The sequence below is a fragment of the Drosophila nasuta genome, chromosome X (genome assembly GCF_023558535.2).
Source record: "Drosophila nasuta strain 15112-1781.00 chromosome X, ASM2355853v1, whole genome shotgun sequence".
NCBI classification, from domain to species: Eukaryota; Metazoa; Arthropoda; class Insecta; order Diptera; family Drosophilidae; genus Drosophila; species Drosophila nasuta.
The window spans coordinates 28,615,336-28,638,909 of record NC_083459.1 but is presented as its reverse complement, the minus strand read 5'-3'; the positions used below and the strand labels follow the sequence as shown (position 1 = coordinate 28,638,909).

At 40.2% G+C, this 23,574-nt stretch overlaps 1 protein-coding gene across 1 annotated transcript; it reads right to left on the bottom strand.

The window, feature by feature from the left end:
- Window positions 1-99: 99 nt before the first annotated feature.
- LOC132796021 (uncharacterized) lies at window positions 100-19,525 on the bottom strand. The gene is given in 8 exon segments (XM_060807031.1): window positions 100-4,592; window positions 8,596-8,677; window positions 12,954-13,041; window positions 13,111-15,067; window positions 15,069-15,230; window positions 15,232-16,321; window positions 18,723-18,948; window positions 19,416-19,525. Coding segments are annotated over 6 exon segments (4,605 nt in total). The 5' UTR covers window positions 15,817-16,321; window positions 18,723-18,948; window positions 19,416-19,525; the 3' UTR covers window positions 100-2,861.
- Window positions 19,526-23,574: the final 4,049 nt, after the last annotated feature.

Below are 23,574 nucleotides of genomic sequence, written 5' to 3'. Positions count from 1 at the left end.
CAGAGCTTTGTATTCTTGAAGGCTTCAATACTTACTTTTTAGAACAGTTGTCGTTGTGTTGGCTTGATTTCCATTGAATAAAACACGGTTGAATGCTTAATATTGAATTTCATGTTATTCTTTATTTTCCGATCGCAGGTTGACATTATGTCATGCTCGCTTAGTAGCCTTACATTCGCGTAGTTACCATATTCATGTTTTTCAGCTTTTACTGTTCCATTCTTGGGCTTCGTTTTGCATCATTCGTGTGTTTTTTTGTTTTGGCTATTTTCTTGGCTATATATATATAGATATATATATATATATATATATTTATATATATATGTTTTTTTGGCATACCTTACAGACATTCACACACATATCAATTATTCAATTTAATCGTAACTTAAGTTAAATAACAATCACATTTACTTATTCTGTTTTCTGTGTTTTCCATTCGCATTCGCATTTTCATTTTCATCATTTCATAATTTATTTTGGGTTTTTCGTAATATTCTTTTTTTGGCGTTTCTTAATACAAAAAAAAATGTTTAACTACACTCGCTTAGAGTTAGTTCTATGTATGATTATATAAGTATTTCATATTTTAGTATTATAGTTCATATTTGTATATATATATATATATATTCATATCCAATAATTCATCGTTCGTTGTTGCATCTGATGAAAGACACAAACAACAAAAGAAAAAAACAAATTGTCAATAAAACAATTGAAACAATCATCGGAATCAACAATTGAGAAAATTGAGAAACTTAAAGAGAAACTTAAAATCAACCGATCTGAACCGATCTTGTGTATATATAACTTGCTATATCCTTTGGGTATTGCATAGAATTTTCTACTTGTATAAAATACGCGTCACTTGCAGTTCACGCATTATTCTTTCATCTATCATTTTTTACCATTTATTATATTATATTATTTTATTATAATCTTATCAATTTGGTTTTTTCTCATATTGAAATCTTGACTTGCATTTAATAAATATTCGATTTTACGACTATTTAAAGAGTTCGATCTTAATCTTTCGTCTATAATTCATTTATTTGATTTTGCTTTTCACTAAGTATTCAATTTTATCTTCGTTCTTCGTTTTGTTCATTTAATTGTTTATCTTAGCCATACATAGTACATTCATATATAGTTAATATTTAATGTTTTTTCTCCATTTTTTTTTTCGTATTAATTACTTTGAATTTGAAGTCCTCTTTCTGTTTGTATTTTAGTTTAGTATGTGAAACTATTTTTCTAGTTACTAATTATCTGTTTTTTTCGTTTTTTTCGTTTTGCTTAAAAGATTACACAAGTTGTATTTTACTCAGTTGTATGTTGTAGTATAAGTAAAGTTCATAAGTATATTGTATAAATTTGTTATTGTAAATTGTGTGTGTTGTTGTTTGGTTGTTGTTGTTGTTCTTCTTCTGTGTAAATTTCGGCACATTTGATTACTTGTCACGTTAAATAAATGTTTGAAAGTATATATATGTATATAAATCGGTGTTATAAAGTCGCAATCGCACGACTTGTAAATGCGCTATGTCCGCTTGCGACTTTTGGCTTTCTGTCTATCTAACGAAAAAACTGTTGCATTGATTTCAAAAAGATTTTGCATTTTGCTTGACATGACCAATTCTAGTCTACATACCAAATTTCAACTGCGCAGCTGCTAAGATAACTGAGTTCATTGGGTTAGTTGCCGTACTAAATACGAAATTGTGTCTCTGTGTGTCTGTGTGCGAGTGGATTTCAAAAAGCCTGTATAAAAAAAGTTCTACTGCTCAAACGCGTAAGCTAACTAAGTTCACTTCGATTTCAAAAATGATGTTGATGCTACGAATACTACATTTAAGTTGTAGTTCTATTGTTTCTATAATAAATGAATTCATTAGTGTGTTTGCATCTCAAAAAGATTTCAAGTTTTTCACTCTCAACACTTGTTGAAGTCTTTGTGCCAATTTAGCAAGCTAAGCGACTTTTGTTAGCTGAGTTCAATGAGCACGTTGGCGTAGTTTAGGTTGTTTGAGATCATTTTAAAGAGACTGCAGTTGCGGGAATTAAATTTATGAATTGGTTTTTCGTTCGCAATTTCGTATGTATCTATTTGTATGTAGATTCATAGTTATTATAGAATATATGTATTTATGCTGATTTTTCGTATCGTTTCGGTATTTTATTTTTCGCTTTTTTGGTTTTTGTTGAATATGTCGTACGATTATACCACATTGTGACGGGGAGGTGGGGAGAGCTCTATGGTATGGTAGAGGGTGGTTATTATTATTATTATTTGTTTTGTTGTTTCTCTCTTTTTCATATATATTTATTCAAATGTTTTTTCGTTTTCGTAGTTTGTAGATAGACATTGAAATAGCAGTGTTGGCCAGCGCTTCTTTTGTTTTTTCTTTTTCGGGGATTTGGCGCCAGCCGCAAATAGACAAACAATTAATTATGATTTATTTATATTAATCGGAATTTGAATTGTTCTTAAATATTATCATTTGTTTTTTTTTTGTGATTTTTGTTTTTGTTTCAATATTTTGAAAATCAACAAACAGTTAAGTGGAAAAATTGAAATAGTATATCATTATTATTAATATAAATATTTGGTTGTATTCTTTTCGTATTATCATAGATTAGGCTTATTGCCAGCCTATTGCCCTTAGCCTAGCCTAAACATTCATTGAGGCGCGAAAGGATTGCGGCGAATTGAATGCCTTTCTTGCATTTCGCATCCTCAATATACACGCAATATTAAAAAAAAACACATCCTCTTAAAATGTAGTGCACTATTTCATTTCGAGCTTACCTTTTTGGTTTTTTTTCCCTCCTTCCATCATCAATTTGTGTGTGTCGGTCTGCTCTTAACTGCCATTGACAGCCACCGCATGGATGCCATTGCTGAGAGCACCGCCACCGCAAAGCGAAGCTGTTGCTGTTGCTGTTGCTGTTGACGATGCTGTGGCCGATGCTGTTGGCGATGCTGGCGGCGAGGCGGGTGGCGTCAATGTCGATGGCTCTGCGTCTGTTCCTGGTCCGCCTTGATCTGACTTCCCATTGCTCAGAGGTGGCAGCTCCTTATGGTTATTGTGACCATTGTCATTGATCACGGCTGCTGCTGCTGCTGCTGCTGGCGGCGGTGGCGGTGGCGGTGGCAGCGAATCCAATTGATTCGATTCCATTAGCGCGTAATCGTTGAGCTCCTCGTTCATAATCTCTTCGTTTGTCGGCGGTTCCGGCAGACTCATCAAACTATCGTAGCTACACTCGGCTTCCCCAATTAGCTCTGGCTTCGGTTGCTCCTCTGCTGGCAGCTCTGCTTCGCTTTGAGGCTTTTGTTGAATCAGTTCCAGTTTCTTATCTTGCTGAGTCTCTAGTTCATTCTGTTGTTGAGTTTCATTCTTTTGCGGAGTTTCCAGTTCATTCTCTTCCTTTGGCGCTTCTCTTGACGTCTCCTCAGATGTCTCAATCTCAGAAGTTTCCTGTTGCTTCTTCTCTTGAGTCTCTATCTCAGAAGTTTCCTGTTGCTTCTCTTCTTGTGTCTCTGTCTTAGGAGCTTCCTCAGTAACTTCTTTGTCCTCTGCTGTCTTGCCTTCTAGCTCTTGCTCGTCAGTCATTTTCGGAGTTCTGACTTCTGCGTCAGTTATGTTCAGCTCTGACTGCTGCTCAATGTCATTTGGCGATGCTAGCTTTGTCTGCTCCTCTGTCAGCTCAATCTGTTGCTCTTTCTTAGGTTCAGGCTGCTCTGACTTTGCTTCCTTTGCCTGCTCATTCGACTGCTCCTTCTTAGGCTCAGACTGCTTTCCTTTAGGCTGCTCTGACTTTGCTTCCTTTGGCTGCTCTAATTCCTCAGCTGCCTTTTGCAACTCTGACTTTGCTTCCTTTTGCATCTCTGACTTGTCTTCCCTTTGCTCCCTTTGCTCCCTTTGCTCAGTAGTCTGCTGCTGCTCCTTAAGCTGCTTCTCTAGCTCCTCTTTCTTTTGCTGTTGCTCTGGCGATTGCTGTTGTGGCTGCTGCTGTTCCTCAACTGCTGTCTCTTCGCTGACCAGCAGTGGAATGCTAATCACCGTTGGCGCATTAGTCACATAACCGGGCTGATCGATGACATACAGCTCCTGGTTGCCATACGAGTAACGTTTGTTCGAATCACTCGACGATGTGGAACTCAAATCCGATTGCGACAAACCCGTGGCAGCCGTGGCTTGCAATGGCTGAGACTCGGGCAACATCATTGCCTCCTCATCGGCCGCAAGTGTTTCCTCCTCAATGAGATGCAAACCAGCAGCGGAAGCTGCTGCTGTTCCACCTGTGGGCAAGGGATTGGTAAAGTCGCTGGGCGGTGCATGGATCTGCACCTGTTCGTGATTCGGTGGCAACGAGCGATTCTCCAAAGCCGCCGGCGATTGCTTCAGCCCGCCATTGCTGTTCGAAGTGTCAAAGGGCAGCTCGGTGATGTCAGCGGAAGCAGCTGCTGCAGCGGCTGCAGCTGGACTATCGGGTGGCTGTTTGGAGTCGATGCCACGTGCCACTTCCACCACAAAGACACCGTCCTTGTCTGTGTGCATTTTGGTTTCGCGTGCGTTGCGCGAAATATCCTGCGAGAAGAAATATGTGAGACAAATGAGCCAAAAGGCAACGAGAAAAAAATATAAGGCACGGAGAGCAGGTGCAGCAGGCAACAACAACGAAAACAACAAGAACAACAACAACAACAAGAGCGACAACATCAACGACATCAAGTACGACAACAACAACATCAAGAACAACAAGTGCAAAGACTGAGAGAGAGAGAGAGAGTGAAAGTTGCCACACAGGATGTTGCAACTGGAGCGAAGCGTAGAGAGACAAATCGAGTGCCTGCCATGCGGAAAGTGTTGAAAATTGCATTTGCATTTGCTTTGCTTGTGGCACATTTACACTTCACAGAGAGAGAGAGTGAGGCAGAGAGAGAGAGTGAGAGAGGGACAGGAAGAGGGAGAAATATGTTGCCTGAGGACTGTCTGACAAATAGTAGCTAAAGTCAATGGGCACAGGGCGTTCCACGCAGGGTGTTGACAGGGTGAACAAGCGGGAAAGAGACAGCGAGATAAATGTACAGTTCGAATTGATTAATGTTAGTTAATTAGTCATCAATGTAGACAAAATTTAAAAGGCAAATACATACGACTTAATATTGAGTGTAAAAGAGACAATTGTAGCATTAAGTAGACAACATTGAAATGGGTGTAAAAGAGACAGATATTTGGGTGCGCAGGAAAGAGTCAACTATAGTATGCAGTTGGAATTATTTGGTTAAGAAACATACAATTTTCAATATAAAGGAATTGATTAATGTGATATTTAGTCATCAAAGAAGACAACATTGTTAAAATTGGATGAAAAGACACAAACATTCAAAAGGTAGCGCAGGAAAGAGACAACTATAGTATGCACTGGGATTTATTACGGCACGAAACATACAATTGTGAATTGAAATTTATTAATGTGATATTTAGTCATCAAAGTAGACATTATTTAAACGGCAAATGCATTGTTTAATATTGGGTGTATATGAGACAGACAATTGTGTCATTTAAAAGGGTGCACAAGAATGAGACAACTATAGTATACACTTGGAAATATTTTGAATTTCTTACAAATTTACTCAGTTGTAAGGGAACTACAACAACTAAAGACATTGAGAGAAATAACAGACACAAATATTCACAGAGTCAGCTCGTAAAAAGGGAAAAAAGTAAGAGAATGAGACGATTGTCTCTGCTTACGAGCTGAGAGCAGGCACACACACACACACACAAATACACACAATATGAATAGCATTGAATCAATCGAATCAATCAAAATCTACGACAACATCAATATCAAATCAACATGATTGACCAGAGCAAAAAAAAGTGTATTACATTTATATTAGTGTGTGTTAGAAAGAGAAAGACAGAGCGAAAAACAGACAAAAAGTTACGAGAAGCTATTTACGAGGCAAGCAAATCAGTGTGTGGAAGAAAGAGAGAGAGAATGAATTACACTTATACAACACTTAACACAAGAGACCCCTTGGTAGGAATTTACATAGTAGGTGCTGCATCTTCATAGCTGAAGCTCAATTATATTTTACGCTTACTGGATTCTAATATAAAGGACATGTTGGGATTCATATTTCACTAACTAGCTAAATTCCTTTTTTCTAATTGTATTTTACAACGAATTCAATGAAAGAGTTGAGACTAACTTGAACTGGTTTCAAAAGTACAAATTACGATTGAGAATATATTAATATTTGAAAGATAAGGTTTAATAAGTTCAAATCACGAATTAAAATATAATATATAGAATATCTGTGAACTAGTTCAGTTCAGTAATACAATAAAAGATTGAAACAAAATCAAATTATTACATTTGACAAAATAATTTGAATTAAGATTAATATTGTATGAAACTACTCAAATGAAATACGTAAAACGTTATATTTTCATTACTACTGTCAGCTTGTGAACTAGTTGAGTACTAGTTCAGAAAGTTTGTGAACTAGTTGAGTACATTTTTAAAACGTGATAAAAAAATACTCTTCAAAAACATTATACTACTAATTGAGTTATCTTTTTTACGCTTTTTTCGCTTTATTGGTTCAATGAACTAGTTCCAGCACAACAAGGTTCAGTACTTTCTTCTTTACTTTTGGAACTAGTTTAGTACATTGGTAAAACATGATAAATAAAAAGTACTCTACAATAACAGTTAATCTCAAAACTAGGAGCAATCTTTATTTGCTGGTTCACTGAACTAGTTCAAGCACAACACCTACGTTCAGTACTTTCTTCTTTGCTTTTGGAACTAGTTTAGTACATTGGTAAAACATGATAAATAAGAAGTACTCTACAATAACAGTTAATCTCAAAACTAGGAGCAATCTTTATTTGCTGGTTCACTGAACTAGTTCAAGCACAACACCTACGTTCAGTACTTTCTTCTTTACTTTTGGAACTAGTTTAGTACATTGGTAAAACATGATAAATAAGAAGTACTCTACAATAACAGTTAATCTCAAAACTAGGAGCAATCTTTATTTGCTGGTTCACTGAACTAGTTCCAGCACAACACCTACGTTCAGTACTTTCTTCTTTGCTTTTGGAACTAGTTTAGTACATTGGTAAAACATGATAAATAAAAAGTACTCTACAATAACAGTTAATCTCAAAACTAGGAGCAATCTTTATTTGCTGGTTCACTGAACTAGTTCCAGCACAACACCTACGTTCAGTACTTTCTTCTTCACTTTTGTGAACTAGTTTAGTACATTGGTAAAACATGATAAATAAGAAGTACTCTACAATAACAGTTAATCTCAAAACTAGGAGCAATCTTTATTTGCTGGTTCACTGAACTTGTTCCAGCACAACACCTACGTTCAGTACTTTCTTCGTTACTTTTGGAACTAGTTTAGTACATTGGTAAAACATGATAAATAAAAAGTACTCTACAATAACAGTATAATACTAATTAAGTTAATCTCAAAACTAGGAGCAATCTTTATTTGCTGGTTCACTGAACTAGTTCCAGCACAACACCTACTTATGTGTGATCCTCTGAAGGGGCATTGTGCTACCCTAGGGTGCAAGCAAAGACACAAAGAGAGAGAGAGCAAATAAGAGAACAAGAAAGGAGGGACGACATCAAAGACAGGCAGACAAAAACGTGTGCAGAACGACGCTTAAGTTAACAGCGAATGTTAAGCAATTAACAGTGAACTGTTAAAAGCAACGACAACTCTGTTAACTGTAGATTGTGGTCTGTGGATGATGGATGGATGGACTTACGTGTCGCTCTTCAGTGACGACAATGAGATGATTATCTTTGAGCGTCATCTTAGTGACGGAACCGCTGAATGCAAAGCCGCCGGCAAATGTCGATGTGGGCGTGGCCAAGGGCGTTGTGGTGCCACTCGGCGTTTGCTGCTGTTCGGCACGTGCCTCAAACTGAAACTCAATGCGTTGCACGCCGCTGGCCAAGGCCAACGACATGGAGCGTATTAGGGCGGCATTTGGATGCTGCGGATTCTGTTTGCAATCCAGTTGCGGATTATTACTCTCGCGATTGCTGCTGTGCTGCGACACAGGCGTTGAGGCAGCCACCGATGACAACTGGAAAGCACAATGAGAGTAAAAGGCAGACAAAAGATATCAGAAGAGAGCAAGAGCAAGAGAGTGAGAGAGAGAGAGAAATGCAGCTGCAGCTTTAGCTCAGCTTTTATGGCAATCAAATTGCGTTTGGAAATTCGAAAAATGCTACGCAACATTCTTTGAGGGGTGTGGCAGGCGAGGGCGGGGTGGGGGCGGCAGTTGCAAGTGTTGTGCTGTTGTGGTGCACGCGGCTTGCCAACAAAACTTTCAGACACTTGACGGCATTTGCGTTTAAATTTCCCAGTTGAAGTTTTGTGTTGCGTACCTTCGACTCAACTCCTTTTTTCTTCATCTTCTTCTTCTTCTTCTATTACATCTGCACCATCTTCTTCTTCCTCATCACGATTTACATTATTATTATGCTGCCCATCATTATGACGTTCTAGTTCATCATCATTTGTGCAACAATCTGGGCACTTACCTCTTGCTTTGAGTCCTGTCCCTGGCCCTGTTCGCTGTCATCGCCAGCGGCACTCGAAGTCGCATTCTTGTTCAAGAAATAACTGCAAAAATACACAAAGAGCACACAGAGACAGACAGAGAGAGAGAGAGAAAAAGAGAGAGAAAGTGGAAGAAAGTTAAAAGAAATTGAGATGGTAAGTAGGAAATATTGAGATAACATATTTATGAAATGCCATGCATTGCAAATGTTGACGAAATCCCCCCAAGAAATTCACAATTGTGTTGCCTACTTTGAGGCAGCTCTTCCAAAGGCTGCAAAATTCCCATTCCCATAGAGTTGCCCATCTGCTTCAATTTTACAAATATTTTTCTAAATATAAAGAGAGAATAATCATCGAAATTCTGTCAATTCTTCTATTAGAAAGCATTAAAATCTATAAGAAGAAGAACTACACAAGTTCTCGTTTTTTGCAGACCAGCGTTGCCACATCGGTACAGCTTATTTTGTTCTTAATGATTTTGAATTTTGTTATTGCCACTAGCCATCGGATTTCTGTCAATTCTTCATTCAAAAGCGCAGAAATCTATAAGCCAATGATAAGGAAGAAGCAATGTACCGTATTGTGCATCGCAACGTTGCCATATCGCTAGAATTCATTTATTTTTAATGATTTCAAATTTGGCTTTTGCCAATATTCATCGAATTTCAGCCAATTCTTCATTTCACACATATCTATAAGCCAATAATAATGAAGAAGCAGTGCAGCGTTGCCACTTCGGTAAAATTTATATTGTTTTTTTTTTTAATGATTTTCAATATTTTAGCAGCAATAGTGAACAAAGTCAAATCGAGGAGCAAATAATTATGCTAATAAGTGAAAGCAATAACTAATATTAAAATATACGGCGTTGCCATATCAGTGAAATTTTAGGAATTTAATGGTTGAAGCACAAACAAATGAATTACTGAATTGTGTAACGATCGATTGCAATTAAGTAAGTGCTGACCATCGATGGCAAACAAAATCAGCGCAGTTCCCTAATGAAAGCCAGACAAAGACAGCTAGATTGGAATAGGGAATAGAGGGAAAAGAAAGGGAGAAAGACGATGCAGTGAAGTGCTTTCATAACTGTCAAACTGCAATTGCTTGTGGCCAGACAAATACAAAACGTATCCCTTGAGTGCTGCCAATCGGCTTAAAAGTATTTAAGTAAGCGAAACAATCGCATAAAGAAGAGAAAGGAAGAGGGGGAAGAGTCGGAGAAAGGGAAGAGCTGCAATTGCAAGTGGCAGCAGCAACTGCCCAAGTGTCCAGATGCTTATGGAGTTGCCAGACAAACGCAGAAATGGTCTCCAGAGTGTTGCCAATCTCTTTAAAAGCATTTAAGAGAGAGAGAGAGAGGAGGAAAGTGCTGCCCAACTACTTGCAGGTATATTTTGTGGGCAATTCATCTATTTAAAAGCTTTCGCCGTAGAATTGAGTGCTCTCGTGGCTTGTGCAACGCAAAGAGGCAGCAGCAAAACAAATGAAATTACTCAAAAGGTGTTGCACATGAGACGCACTTCTCCCTTTACCGCACAGTCTCCACTTAAGAGCTCCTCAAATTGTACTTTCGTTTTTAATGCGTTTCTTCTTTTGCCCCAAAAAAAAAAGAAAGCACGACACAACAACAACAACAGTAGCAACAACAACTAATTTCTCGTCTCGACAGTTTATTGTGCAATTTCCTTTTAGCCTCGCTTCTCTCTGTGTGTCCGCAAAGGCGAAAACGAAGCAAAAGAAAAAATGGCAAGGCGAAATTTATTTCCGTTGCGCATTTGTCGAGTTTGAGCTGCTGTCCAAGTGTGTGTGTGTGTGTGTGTTTGTGTGTGGCAACTGGCAACGCTTTGCGGTTGCCATTTGGCGTTTTATGCTGCTGCTTGCAACATGCGACGCGTCGCCTTTGCCTTGTTAGCTACTGTTGTTGGCATCTTCATCATCTCCCTTTCCCTTTTCCTCTTTCTGTGTCTGTCGCCGTGGCAACTTCCGCAACTTCCGGCAAACGTCTGTCGACGGGCGTTGCGTTGATTTGTGGCGCCTCTAACATTTTCGACTGATTCGCACTCGCACTCAGTCACTCACTCACCCTACTTTGCCTTTGCTCCTCTCATTTTGTTTGGCATTTAGTAGCCGCATATAAAAGCAACGGCGGCAACAAATTCCCATTTACGTGGCATGCTCGAGATTTATGGCAGCGTGCCACCCACTAAAAAGGGATGTGCGTGCTGACATTGCGTCACAGTCACAGCACATGCTTTGCCACCCAGCTACCCTTCGTCTCCCTTCCCCTTCCCCTTCCCCTTCTCCTTGCCCTCTCTCGTTTCCCTTTCGACCTCGACAAGTCAGAGATTTAGCTGCCGTTGGCGTTGCGAGAAATAAAATGCCAGAATGAAGCTGATAAATGCGATTTGCCACGCCTCCCATGTGTATTATGTATGTGTGTGTGTATCCTGTCTGTCTGTCCGTATTGTGTGTGTGCGTGGGCGTGGCCAGGTAACCCTTTTTGGCACTTTGAAGTTGACTGCACATCAGCTGCTACCTTCGCTTACGTTCTACTTATTTTGCCGCAGCTTCTCGCCCTTTTTCTTTCCTTTCCTTTCCTTTCCTTTATCCCCACAAAAAACCTCTTCTCACCTCACCAAAAACCCCGCTACACCCTTCCGCTTTCCTTGTCTTTTTCCGTTCTTTTTGCTTTTGTGTGTGGCAGTTTTCGCTGCTTCAAGCTTCAAGTTTAGCCCCGTGGCATCTCACGCTCGTCAACTCTGCTTTCTTTTCACACTTACTTTCTTCGTGGGTTTTGCCCCTTAATATTGCTCTTGCTCTTGCCATCCATCGGTTTCTCGTGGTGGCTTCTCCCCTGACATTACCCTGTGGCATGTTTCATGTTTTTATTGAGCATCAGCTGCAATGCGTTGCAATTATTTTCGATTTGAAGGACATTGCAACTTAACCGATTCGACACTCACTGAAGGGTTATTATGTGCTGCTGCTGAAGACACCTTGAAACAACGACGCAGACTAACTCACTTACGAGTTTTCTCTCCTCTCTCTCTCTCTCTCTCTCTCTCTCTCTCTCTCTGTCTCTTCTACTGACTTAACAGTTTACAACTGAAGGCTGACTTAAAGGGAAAAGCAAGAGAGAGAAGGCAACCTGAAAGGGGTCTTCGAACGGAACTTGTTTAGCTGGGAATTAAGAGGAATACTGCGAAATGAACAGCTGGCTACTATATTAAGTGGCAGGTCAGGTCGACGAAAGTAGCTGTATCTTATAGCACAAAGTGTAGCATTTAATCAGAAGAGTTAGCTAAAGATAGGAACAGCTACTGACCCTAAGCTTTAATTGCTCAAGGAGAAAAAAGAGTATTGGGTTTAAGGAATACCTCATATGAGGGAGAAAAAAGCATTTCACTTTAGGAATAGCTTCAAAGGAATAGCCCTGACTCGCCTTTAGCAAAAATTGAAGCAATTTAACCGATTGGAACTGCAGTAGAGGAATTCAAGACGAAAATTGTATTTGAGAGACAAATAAAAAGAAAGAAGACAATCTCAAGAAACTATAAATCGAAGGTGGATTTTAATCGACTTGCGACTTCAGTCCACAACATGTAAGAAAACACTCGAAAATAGTATTTGAATGATTGCTGGAGACAGACGCGAACACGATAAATCGGATCTTGCGATTTTAGACAAAAATGATAAGTAAATAAGGGTTCTGAAGCTTTACTCCCAATTAGTTAATTCCTCAATGATTGCATTGTCGTCTTCTTCTATCGATTTGAGGATATTTTTAATGTAGCCGGCAGGTTTAGGTTTAGGTAGAACCGGCTGCCCTAGGAGAAGCGGAGCATAGACCAGTAGAGGTCCGTAGCTGTACCGGCATATTCAGGCTTCGTTTCAGAAGTCGCAGGCTTTAGGTGGTACCCGTAAAACATCACGATTATCGTTTAGACACAGCGATTCAAGGAATTACTCAGAGGAGATGCTCCAATATTTCCTTAACATCGGACTTGAAACATTTCCTGCACTGATCACTCACTATTCGTGATGCTCAGCTTTACCGCAAGAGCAACCGACAAACAGTGACCAGTTATAATGGCAATTCTAAGCCTGTAGTCTTTCCCTAAAAGCTTTATTACGTACTTGATCAACTTAATGTTTATTAAAGCATACATCAGCCTGGTGGTTTACATAAGTTAGTAGTTCCACGAAATCTTAGAATGCACTTCAATTGTAATTGAAAATAGTATGTCTATTATTTCCCACTCAGTGTTTTACAAAGTGGAACCCTTAACCCTTCTGACCTTCCTCAACTATGAACTATATGCCTTTCACTTACCGAACTGCACAATACATGGAGGTCAAGAGTCCAGCGGCGAGCACAACAATGATGAGACCCACCGAGACAGCAATGAGATTGAAATAACCTGCAACGAGAAAAACACTCACAACTTTAATACGCCATCAATGCGAAAGTCAAGGCTTGTCATTTTTACCTGCTGGTTGCTCCGACATTGAGGGATTCCTGGTGTGTGTCTCGAAGAACTGAGCTCCGCCATGCTGCAACGGTGCCATGGCCGAAGCGCCGCCCAGTTCCGAGATGTTGCCGCTGTCGTTGTTGTGCTGTTGCTGCAACGTGGCATTCAGGAGCTCGGCGACCGGCAACTGTTCGCGATGCAAATGACTGTAGCGATGTCCGTTGACCTGATGCTGTTGCAAGCGATGCGCGGGACTATCGAAGGGATACGAACCCTCGACGCCATCGAAGCCACCGCCAGCGCCATCATCGATCAAATCCCCACCGTATTGAATGGAACTCTCGATGACATCGGGATCCGGTTGACCGATGCCCATGCCCATGCCCAAGCTATTACTCTCGATGTCATTCTCATAGATGCCACCCTGACTCTGGCCCAAGAGCTCGCCGGGCATATAGTCGATCTCCTTGAGCTCAATCTGTGGCGGCAGCTCACCAATTACAGGCACTCCAATCGCCAGATCCGGCAACACCGCCGGCTGTATAATGATGTCCGCTTGCGGTTGAACGCTGGCGACCATCAGCGGCGGCTGCTGTGTTGAGGGTAACGCTTGTTGCTCCACCTCAATGACCGATTCCCCCACATAGGTCACATCCAAGGGCGGAGCCCCATCCCCAGACATGGCCGGACTTCTCAATATCTTCAGCGCATCGGCGGTGTTGTGAAGCGGTGAAAGTATAATGTCCTCGGAGGAGCTACGCTGCAGCTTCTGTTGCTGCTGCTGTTGTTGTTGCTGCTGTTGCTGTTGTTGCTCCATAATGTAGCTGGCCGGAAAGAATTGATTCTCCAGCTGCAGTTTGCGTTGCTGCTGCTGCTCGTTGTTGCTGTTGCTGCTGCTGCTGCTGCTGCTGGCGGTGGGCAGGGATTCGCCCACCTTCACCTCTGTGTTGGAGATATAGAATATCGTATCGGAGTCCCGATCGATGCTCGGTTTGCGCGGCATCGGTGGCGGCGGTGGCGGATGCGGTGGTCGCGGCAAACCATTGCCACGATCCGCCATAAACAGCTCGTCGGTTGCATCCTGCGTTTGCGGTGGCCTCACCGCTGGCTGTGGCTGCGATGCTCCCGGATAGTTGAACAAATGCTCGGAACTGGCGCTCGACGAAATGTTCTCGGTGCTGCTGTCAATGATCTCGACCACAAGTATCTCATCATTTGATTTGCTTGGCTTATTCGCTGGCTGGCGATACGAGAACTCGAGATCTTCGCTCTCGCTGCCAAAGGCCTCCGACACATTGATGTGTATCTCAATCGCCGCTGGCTCCGGTTTTCCCATCCCTGGCTCAGCGGGTTGTGTGGAGACATCCGCTCGATCGATCACGTATTGGGTGAAACGCTCTTGCACCACCGGCGAACTTGGCGGTGGCTTTGTGGTGCCCATCGCTGGCTCCAGGGGCAACGGATAATAGCCTTGATTATCCCGGAAATTCGTGGAGGCCACAATCGAATCCACCGTCGAGTCGTAGACCTCGATTTGTATGTCGGAGATTTTGGATTCAGTGCGCGGTGCTGTTGCTTGCACCGCACTTATTTCAGCAACAGCAGCCACAAATGGCAAGCGAGTGCTGCTCGCTGTTGTTGTTGTTGTTGTTGTGGTTGTGGTTGTTGTTGCGGCTGTCGGTTGTTGTGGTTGCTGCTGTTCGGGCACTTGGAAAACGGTTGTCGAGAGCATTGCATGCGGCAAAATTGGGCGACTTGTGGTGGTTGTTGAAGTGCTGCTGCCCAAGTTGTTGCTGTTGCTGTTGCTGTCAGTTATCGGGCTGCTGCTGCTGCTGCTGCTGGTTGTTGTTGTGCTGCTCTCGAGCAACGCTGTTGGCGCCAGAATCTCAACAATGCGTCCTTCGCGCAGCTGCGACTCAATCGACTCCGTATCCACCTTTGGTTGCTCCTCTTCTTGTGCTGGTTGCGGCTTTTTTTAGTGGATGCACCACACTGAATGTCTTTTCGCCCATGAAAATGGGTCCCAAATAGCCATTGGCCACCGGCAGCAGCATTCCTGTTGCTGTTCCTGTTGCTGTTGCTGCTGCTGGTGACGTGCTGGTGGCGTGGAAGTGTTGCTGTTGCAGCTGCTTCTTTTTTGGTCAGCTTGAGGCCGTCGTGTCCTTTGTTCTGAGGTGGCGCTGCAGTCACTTCCAGATCGAGCAACTGCACCACCGACTCCGGCAAATGGTTGCTGCTCGCTGTTGTTGTTGTTGTAGTTGTGGAGGTTGCTGCTATGGTTGCTGTTGCAGTGCTGCTGCTGTTGCTGGCAATGCTTGTTGCTGTTGTCAGACTCGCAGTTGTGATTGCAGCTGGTGCAGCTGTTGTTGTTGTTGTTGTCGTGGATGTTGTTGTTGATGGTATTGTTGTTGTCGTAGAGATTGTTGTTGCTGCTTTTGTGGTTGCCTGGCTGACATGTTGCTGCCTGCCAGTTGCAATCAATGTGGGCGTATCGCCTTCAACGCCTATTTGCAGCTGTTGCGCTGCTGTTGCTACATTTGATGTTGCTGTTGCTGTTGCTGGTGCTGCTGCTGCTGTTGCTGCTATTGTCACTTCAGCAACAGTTGCTGTCTTTGCCGGCGCCGCATATGCTGGTGCTGCCAACAGCAGCCAAATCAACCACAAGCTGGCCGGGCCACGCCCACAATGGCTGCTGCTGCTGCTGCCCACTGCAGCGATTGCCATGTTGCGGTTGTTGGTTGCTGTTGCTGTTGCTGTTGCTTGAGTTTCTGTTGCTGCTGCTGCGGCTGTATATTTTGATTATGCTTCTTGTCTCGTTTTCTGTGCTTTCTGCTGCTACTGCTTGTTTTGTTATGTAAATTTAGTTTTGATTTTGCTTCGTTGCGGTTGCTGTCGTTGCCTTTGGCACTTAATTTCCGCTTTTGTTGTTGGCACTTGGCATTGGCATTGTTGTGTCGTAGTTTTGGCTGCTCGGCTTCATCGTCTTCATCATCATCATCATCGTCGTCGTCAACAACTTCAGCAATCCGCGCAGCCGTCGCCGCTGTTGCTGCTCTTCTCATTCATTCAATCAGTTTGTCAATATGTTGCTGCAGTTGTTGCTGTCGCTGTTGCTATTGCTGTGGTTGTTGTTGTCGCTATTTCTGTTGCTACTTCAGCTGCTACTGCGGCCATTTTCTGCGGCTGCAGCGCCACAGCTCTGCCTGTTGCCGGCGGGCGTCTTTGTACTCTTTGTTGAGCACACAAATTCAGCAGATACAACAAAAAAAAAATGTAAATATAAAGAAATAAAATATGAAATAAGTAATATTGTGGTTGCTGTTGCTGTTGCTGTTGCTGCTGCTTTAAGCACTTAACGCGTTCTTTACAATTTTGTTTTCTCTCTCTCTCTCTCTCGATTTTTTTGCTTTACTTCACGCCGTTTTCTTTGCTCTCCAATGAGTTCTGCTTGAGTGGAAATAAAATGTAAAATAACGAAATATGCTGCAAAACAACAACAAAGTTGCTGCTGTTGCTGCTGCTAGCACTGCTGATGCTGCTGCTGCTGCTTGCAGTGCAATAAAAAGTAATGCAACGACGCGCAAAAGTATGCTATGAAAAAGAAACTAGCGACAACGACAACGACAAAAGCACAAAGAGAATGAAGTTAAAATAACGACCATAAATAATGCCAGCAAATCCCCCTTCGAACCTTCGAGTTCCGCTTTCGCATTTCGCTAGCATTTCGCCTACTTGAAGAATTTTTTTGCGCTGGAATTTTGCACCAGCAAAAAGAATTTTACACGGCTCTGAAGTAAAGTAAAACAAGTCAACTGAATAACAAACATTTATGTGAAGACTATTTTTAATTTGGAATCTACTTAATTGTTATTTATTTATCATGTGTGTTTCAATGTGAATTTGTATTTTTTCAAAGCATTCAAATGCAAAATCAATTGAAACATCTTCAGAAATATTCGCAAGAAATTTTGCGTCAGCAAAAAGAACTTAACACTGCTAAAGTAAATTAAAATAAGTCACTTGAATAAAAGTTGATGCGTAGACTATTCTTAATTTGAATTAAATAACTCGTATTTAAAACTCAATTCATATTTATCTATTTATTATTTATTTTTCAATCAACTTCCTCAAATTATTCAAATGTAAATCAATTGAAATGTCTCTAGAAATATTTACGCAAAAAATTGTGTGTGCTTAGACTCCGAAAATGCTGGCAGCATTTCGCATACATTTAATATGCATAACTCTTTACGACTCTTCTCAGAAATTCCATAAATAAAATTATTCAGCATGCAATCAGCAGCAACGAGAATAGCATTAACAATCAGTCGAGCATAAATACATATTTCAAAACTTGAATGAATATTAAAAACTTTATTCAACTTTTACAGCTCTGCTTTTTTTTTTTTGTGCAGCGAATTTTCGCTTAGAATTTAATCATTTTTGATTAGAAAATTGCTTTGCAGCTGGATTTTTTTTCAATAGAAATGCGAGACAATGGAATTGTCTAGACGTCGCTTGCTTAGTGTAGATATTTCTGCCAATTGTTGAAATTAAACATTTTAACATTCTTTCAGTACAAACAATTGCAATTTATGGACCACTTTTTTCGTAAATTTCATTTGCAAATTCTATAAATATTCCGGCATAAAATATTAACGCATTTAAAGTGAACACGTGTGCTTTTCCATTCTTATGCAATTCAAATTACTTTATTACATTCATTTAACATTGAAGCAGGCAAAAAAATTATACAAGAAAAAAATTCGCACACACACACACACACAGAAATTTACATTTGATTAATACTAATTTGAATAATTTGGTTTGCACGCGCACACGAAAAAAAGCATAGCATACTTTCGGGAGTGGCTGTAAAAATTTCTCATTTGTAAAAATTCGCATTGCATACTTTTAGGGTCGTGTCAAAAGCACACACCCAACCACACACAAAAAGCAATTTTCATATATGAAACACGACGATGACGACGACGACGAGAACACAAGATGAAAACAAAATATCACAGAAAACAGTTAACGAAAAAAAAAGAAAACTTTTGCCAGAGCAAAAGAACTGTAAACAGCCATTGAAAATGGCATAAGAAACTTGTCGAAATTGCTTAAATTGCTGCGTTGCGGAGGCTTTATTGCTTTTGTGTTTTCTTGGGTGCGGTGAGAGGAGTGAGGGACTGAGGAGAGGAGGGGGTGAAAATGCCATGCAAATTAAATATAAAGCCTACAAATGATTCGATTTGAACTTGCTTGCGAGCCCGAGACCCATCAATGGGTCATTGCTTCCCAAACCCGCAAAAAAAAGGTTGCAGCTTCCTCCAAAACCAAAAGTTGCCCCTACCACAGGCAAAAGGTTGTGGTTGCCAATGGGCAGCTATCAGCAATCGTTATCAGTCTCTTTCACTCCCTCTCTGAGCCACAACAAACCCGCCACAACCGCAGCAGCAATAGCAAATGGCAATACTAGAGCAATATCTACTATATAGAACATTGGCAGCACCGCAAAATCAACTTCAAAGCAGCAGCCACAAAATATAATGACAAATAATCATAATATTAAATGTTGTGTGGAGGAATTGTTATGGGTTATATGTATATAATATGCTCTGATCTCTTACCACTTTTTGTTTTGTCTGCACCACTCTTTCCACTTGGCCGCCTTTTTTTATCTTGCTCTTTGTTTGATTGTTTTCTTCTACTGTGCTGTTCTGGTTGTGTTCTTGGTGTTGTTGTTTGGCCCGCAAGGTAATCCAAGGGTCCTTGCAGAGCCGTTTAATTCTCACGTGTGTCGCAATCACAATAAACACCGCATATACCTATATAGTTTTCAGTTATTATTTTCCACTGCAACAAAGAAAAAAAAACAAAAGAGCGCACACAACGTTTATAGGTTAGTTACTTTCTTTTTGTTTTTTTACAGGTTCTGTGCACACGCGACACGCCCGGCAAAAGCAAACAGAGGACGAACCCTCTTCCCAGCGAAACGATTTCAAATGTTTGTTATTAATGCGGTCAACAACAACATCAACAACAACAACAACGACACAAAAAAAACGCGCGTAAATTTCAATAAAAAAAAATCTAACTAGATTGCATTATATTTATTTGCATTTTATTAAAATAATTTTCATGCTCTTTTTTTTATATTGCGGCGTTTTCAAATAGTTGGATGGGAATTGTGAAGTGTTTGGGGTCTCGAGTAGGGGTGACTGAAGTGTGTAGTGAACAGGAGAGTAGGTAGGTTGGGATAGGGAGTGTGAAGTGTTTTCTCACGGCTGATTGGAATCCGTCCGTTTGCCGTTTCCCATTACCGTTCACTGTTGTCGTTGCCGTTGCCGCTGTCAAGTTGTGGCGCTGAACTTGTATTTATATTATTTTTCTCTAGTTTTTGGTTGCCGCTATTGCGTCCTTTCGCTCCGAAAACCGCACGCAAACTGCGCAAATATCGTAGCATCCTTTGGCTAAAAGGACTCGCCTTCGCCGTCGCCGTCGTCGTCGTCGTCCATCAACTGCTGCGCTGCTCGGTGCCATCCATTTGCCACATCAGCTGACAGCCAGGCGGCAACGTTGACAGCTGCGCACTTGCCCCTGGGTTTGTGTCTTGGCTAAACGCTTGCCTTTTTTATGGACAATTGCAACTCAATAACATTGTTTATTTCAATTCACACATTTTGAACAATAAATAATTCAACTAATTGTTAATTTCACTCAATTTTCTATACGCATTTCGTTTGTTTTAAAAACGGTAATAACAATCTGGCAACGCTTCGTTGGCTTTTGTGTAGAGTTTCCAGTCTACCAACTGAAAGGTTTGCGCATTGGCTGCAGTAGAGTTTTTGGTGAGAAGCTCACGGCCAAGCTTCATGCGAAAGCTTTGGGGGTGCATGTCTTTGCTGTAGCAGTGTTCACAACCATTTGTCTCATATGCATTCCAATTATTAAGTGAGGTATATAATTTTCATTTGCATATTGCGTTAAAGTGCGATTTGATAATCTGGGATATATATTTTGAATACGTTACTATATCAATACTTATACCAAATATAGTCTTTGGTATATATTTAGTACATTTTGGTATATTTTCAACTTAAAGGTATAATTTGAGTGCGGTATCAATATATTATGTACGCTTTAGTATATTTTTAATGTGGTACTTTATCAATATACCAAATATAGTCTTTGGTATGTTTTTAGTATATTTGCGGTATATTAATTTGGTATATTTTCAAATTAATAGCGCACTGCATCGCTTTTATTCACATTACGTAGCGGGTATCTCACAGTTGAGCTTTCTTACTTGTTTTCAATTGAAGTGAATAATTATGTTTTGTGACTTGTTTTATAATTTATATAAAGTGCAGTTCTTGAAATATAATTTCGTATATAGTATAATTTCTGAAAGATTCGAATTATGTCAATCTCATTGCATCGACAAATAATTTCAAACAATCATTAAGTACTACTGTGAGCAACAAGAAATGAGTAAAGTGTAACTTAAATTTTGCGGGCTTAACTTTTGAGCATAGCTCTCCTTTTATGGAGTTGGCACGACCGGAATCTAAGTGAAATTCCATGTCAATGGGATTATCAGTAATATATTCACTATTTTTTTTCACCAAACGACCAAGAATTTTTGATTTTTTAGATTTTTACAATGTCGAACTTAAATAAGCAGAGAAGTGTTATCAAATTTAGTTTGTGGAATGAAATTTCAGCTGCGGAAACGTTGAGGATGTTGTGATTCTTCCATGTTTGTAAGTGATTCCAAATTTTATTATTTCTTCATCTTTCAATTCGCTTAAACTTCAGAGCTTCGCTCTACGTGTTGTCCCTTCTCCCCCATGTCAGTTGCTTAATTGCTTTTGTAGAAATCTGTGAAATTAATCGAAATAAATCTTTGCAACAACTAAACTCCCACACTCTCTCTCTCTCTCTCTTCACATTTCGACCACACCTACTGCCCCGCATCTCTTACTCTTTCCCCCCCGTCGCTCACACCTGACACATTGGCGCATGCATTTGGCCAGCTGGAATGCGTCCCCTAAGCTGCGAGCCATGTTAACAATGTTGTCCATTGTTAGTTCATTGTCTTTTTACCTCGACTGCCCTGTCATAACTTTACATTGCCCTCCACTCTTCACTTTGTGTCTTGGTCGCTTTGCTTTTGTGATCCGCTTGATCCATTTGATAATGCAGCACATACGATAATGCCCATAAATAATTCGCCATTCGATTATGTAAACCCTTTTTGGGTGCTTCTCTTCAAGCCAAGTTGTTGGTGTTGTTATTGTTGTTGTTGTTGGCTGTCGTCTACGCTGTGGAATTCGAAGCAGACGCCTGAGGCGACACTCCCAACAACAGTTCGACATTCAACATTAACATGAAACACCGCAAAACTGTCGGTTGTTCCCGTCCCCTCTCTCCCTTCAGCAATCTTACCATCTCTGGGGCTGTCCACCTTATCTACAAGCGCTGTCCACCTCACTTCTGCTGCCGCTGCTGTTTCTTGTCTTCTGTCTTCTGTCTGTCAATTGCATTTGTGTGGTGGACTCTCGACACCAAAATCGAGCCAGCAATTTGCCATGTGTAGTTGGCAAACGCATTTGCACCGCCTCCGCAACCGCAGTTACAGTCGTCACAGTAATAGCACCAGAGTTTAATTGAGTTTTCGGTTTTCGGTTTTCGGATTTTATTATTGAAATGCTTGCCACACATTACACGAAAATGCCGCATGACCTCAAAGCGTTTCCATTTTTGATTCATTTCATATCATTTGATACTTTTTTTTTTCTTCGTTGTTGTATTATTTGATGTCTTCTTTTATTATTATCTTTTTGTTGTTGTTGGATTTTTTTGGCGGAACGCTTTCTTCTGTGGCAGACAGTTAGAGAGTCGAATCGCAGGCCGCACGCATTTTATGGCGCGTAATGAGCAAATCACTGTTTGGCTCTTTGCTCCGTTAACAACCGAACCTAAAGTATTTTTCGATCGAAAGAATGCCAACGGAAATCAATCCGGGGAACAGAAAAAGCTACAGATAAAGCTGAAGCTAAAGCAGGTGTTGAAGGTCGAAACTAGAAACAGAATATTGGAATCTTTTAAGATTACAAATAATGAATATATAAACTAGACATATTATGAATGAATGTTAAGAAAAAAATGGTATTAAGAATGATAGAAGATTTTGACTAGACCCATTAATCAGAAGATGAATTCAAATATCGATTTATTAAAGATTTGAACAAAGTACAATGAATAGGATTCCATAAGTATTGAGAATAAATAACACAAATAAAGAAAAGAAAGGTCACGAAGAGCTCAACAAAGAACTAATGAAATTTCTACAAATAAAATTATTGGTATTTTTCAGTATGACCCAAGAAATATTTCTTTTATCCTACTCACTATTTCTATGTATCATATGTATCATAAGTGGTAATCTCAATTGTGCCAAAGAGTTTAATTTGCGATACTTAAATAAAATATCGATTATCGATTTAAGTTCTCGATCGCTACTTTTGCTTCACTTAAGTTCGCTGTGAATCTGATTATGAAGCACAATCGGAATAATCAATAAACTTTGAAAATACTAAACTATTTTTGGGGGAGATGCAAAATTAGCTTACTCTCTTTAGATATGTGTCAGATATCAATCTCATTTCAATGTTTTATGGCGATTACAGTGGTAAATTGGAAACATCCCGATAATCTGATTTATGTTAAGGGCAAATTTAGCAGAATTACATTGTATATGGTAGCTGTAGCTGTAATGTCAAGGCATGCACCTGATTTAGATTCGAAAAATGTGATTAAATGAAAAATACGAGTCAACTGACGAGGTCTAGGCTAACATTGACAAGATTGCATTGACAGCAACTGTGCAAACCGAATTCCACAACACGAGTGTGAAGACAGCAGAAACGATAACACAACAACTAAAAAAACTACAGTAGAGTGTGCTCGACTGAAGATACCCGCTATCCACTTACAATAAAACTATATTTTATCAAATACACCAATTTTGAATACCGAAAATACTAAAATATACTGAAGGTTGAGTTTGTAGTCGATGTAGTCGAGTGTGCTCGACTATGAGTTACCTGCTATCGATTTTGAATAAAAACAATATTTTAAAAAATATACCAAATTAAAATTCCGAAAAATACAAAAATATACCCAGTCGGTTATGCTTGACTAAGCGATATTCGCTACGCAATTTCATTAAAACTACAATACAACAATATACATAATGAAAATACTGCAAAAACAAAAATATACTAAATTAATATACCGAAAAATACCAAAAAATATACCGACGGATATATTTAGTATATCGATGTAGTCGAGTATGCACAACTGTGAGTTACCCACTATCCATTTTTAATAAAAAATTATATTTTAAAAAATATACCATATGAAAATACTAAAATATACCGAAGGCTCTATTTTGTATATCGATGTAGTCGAGTG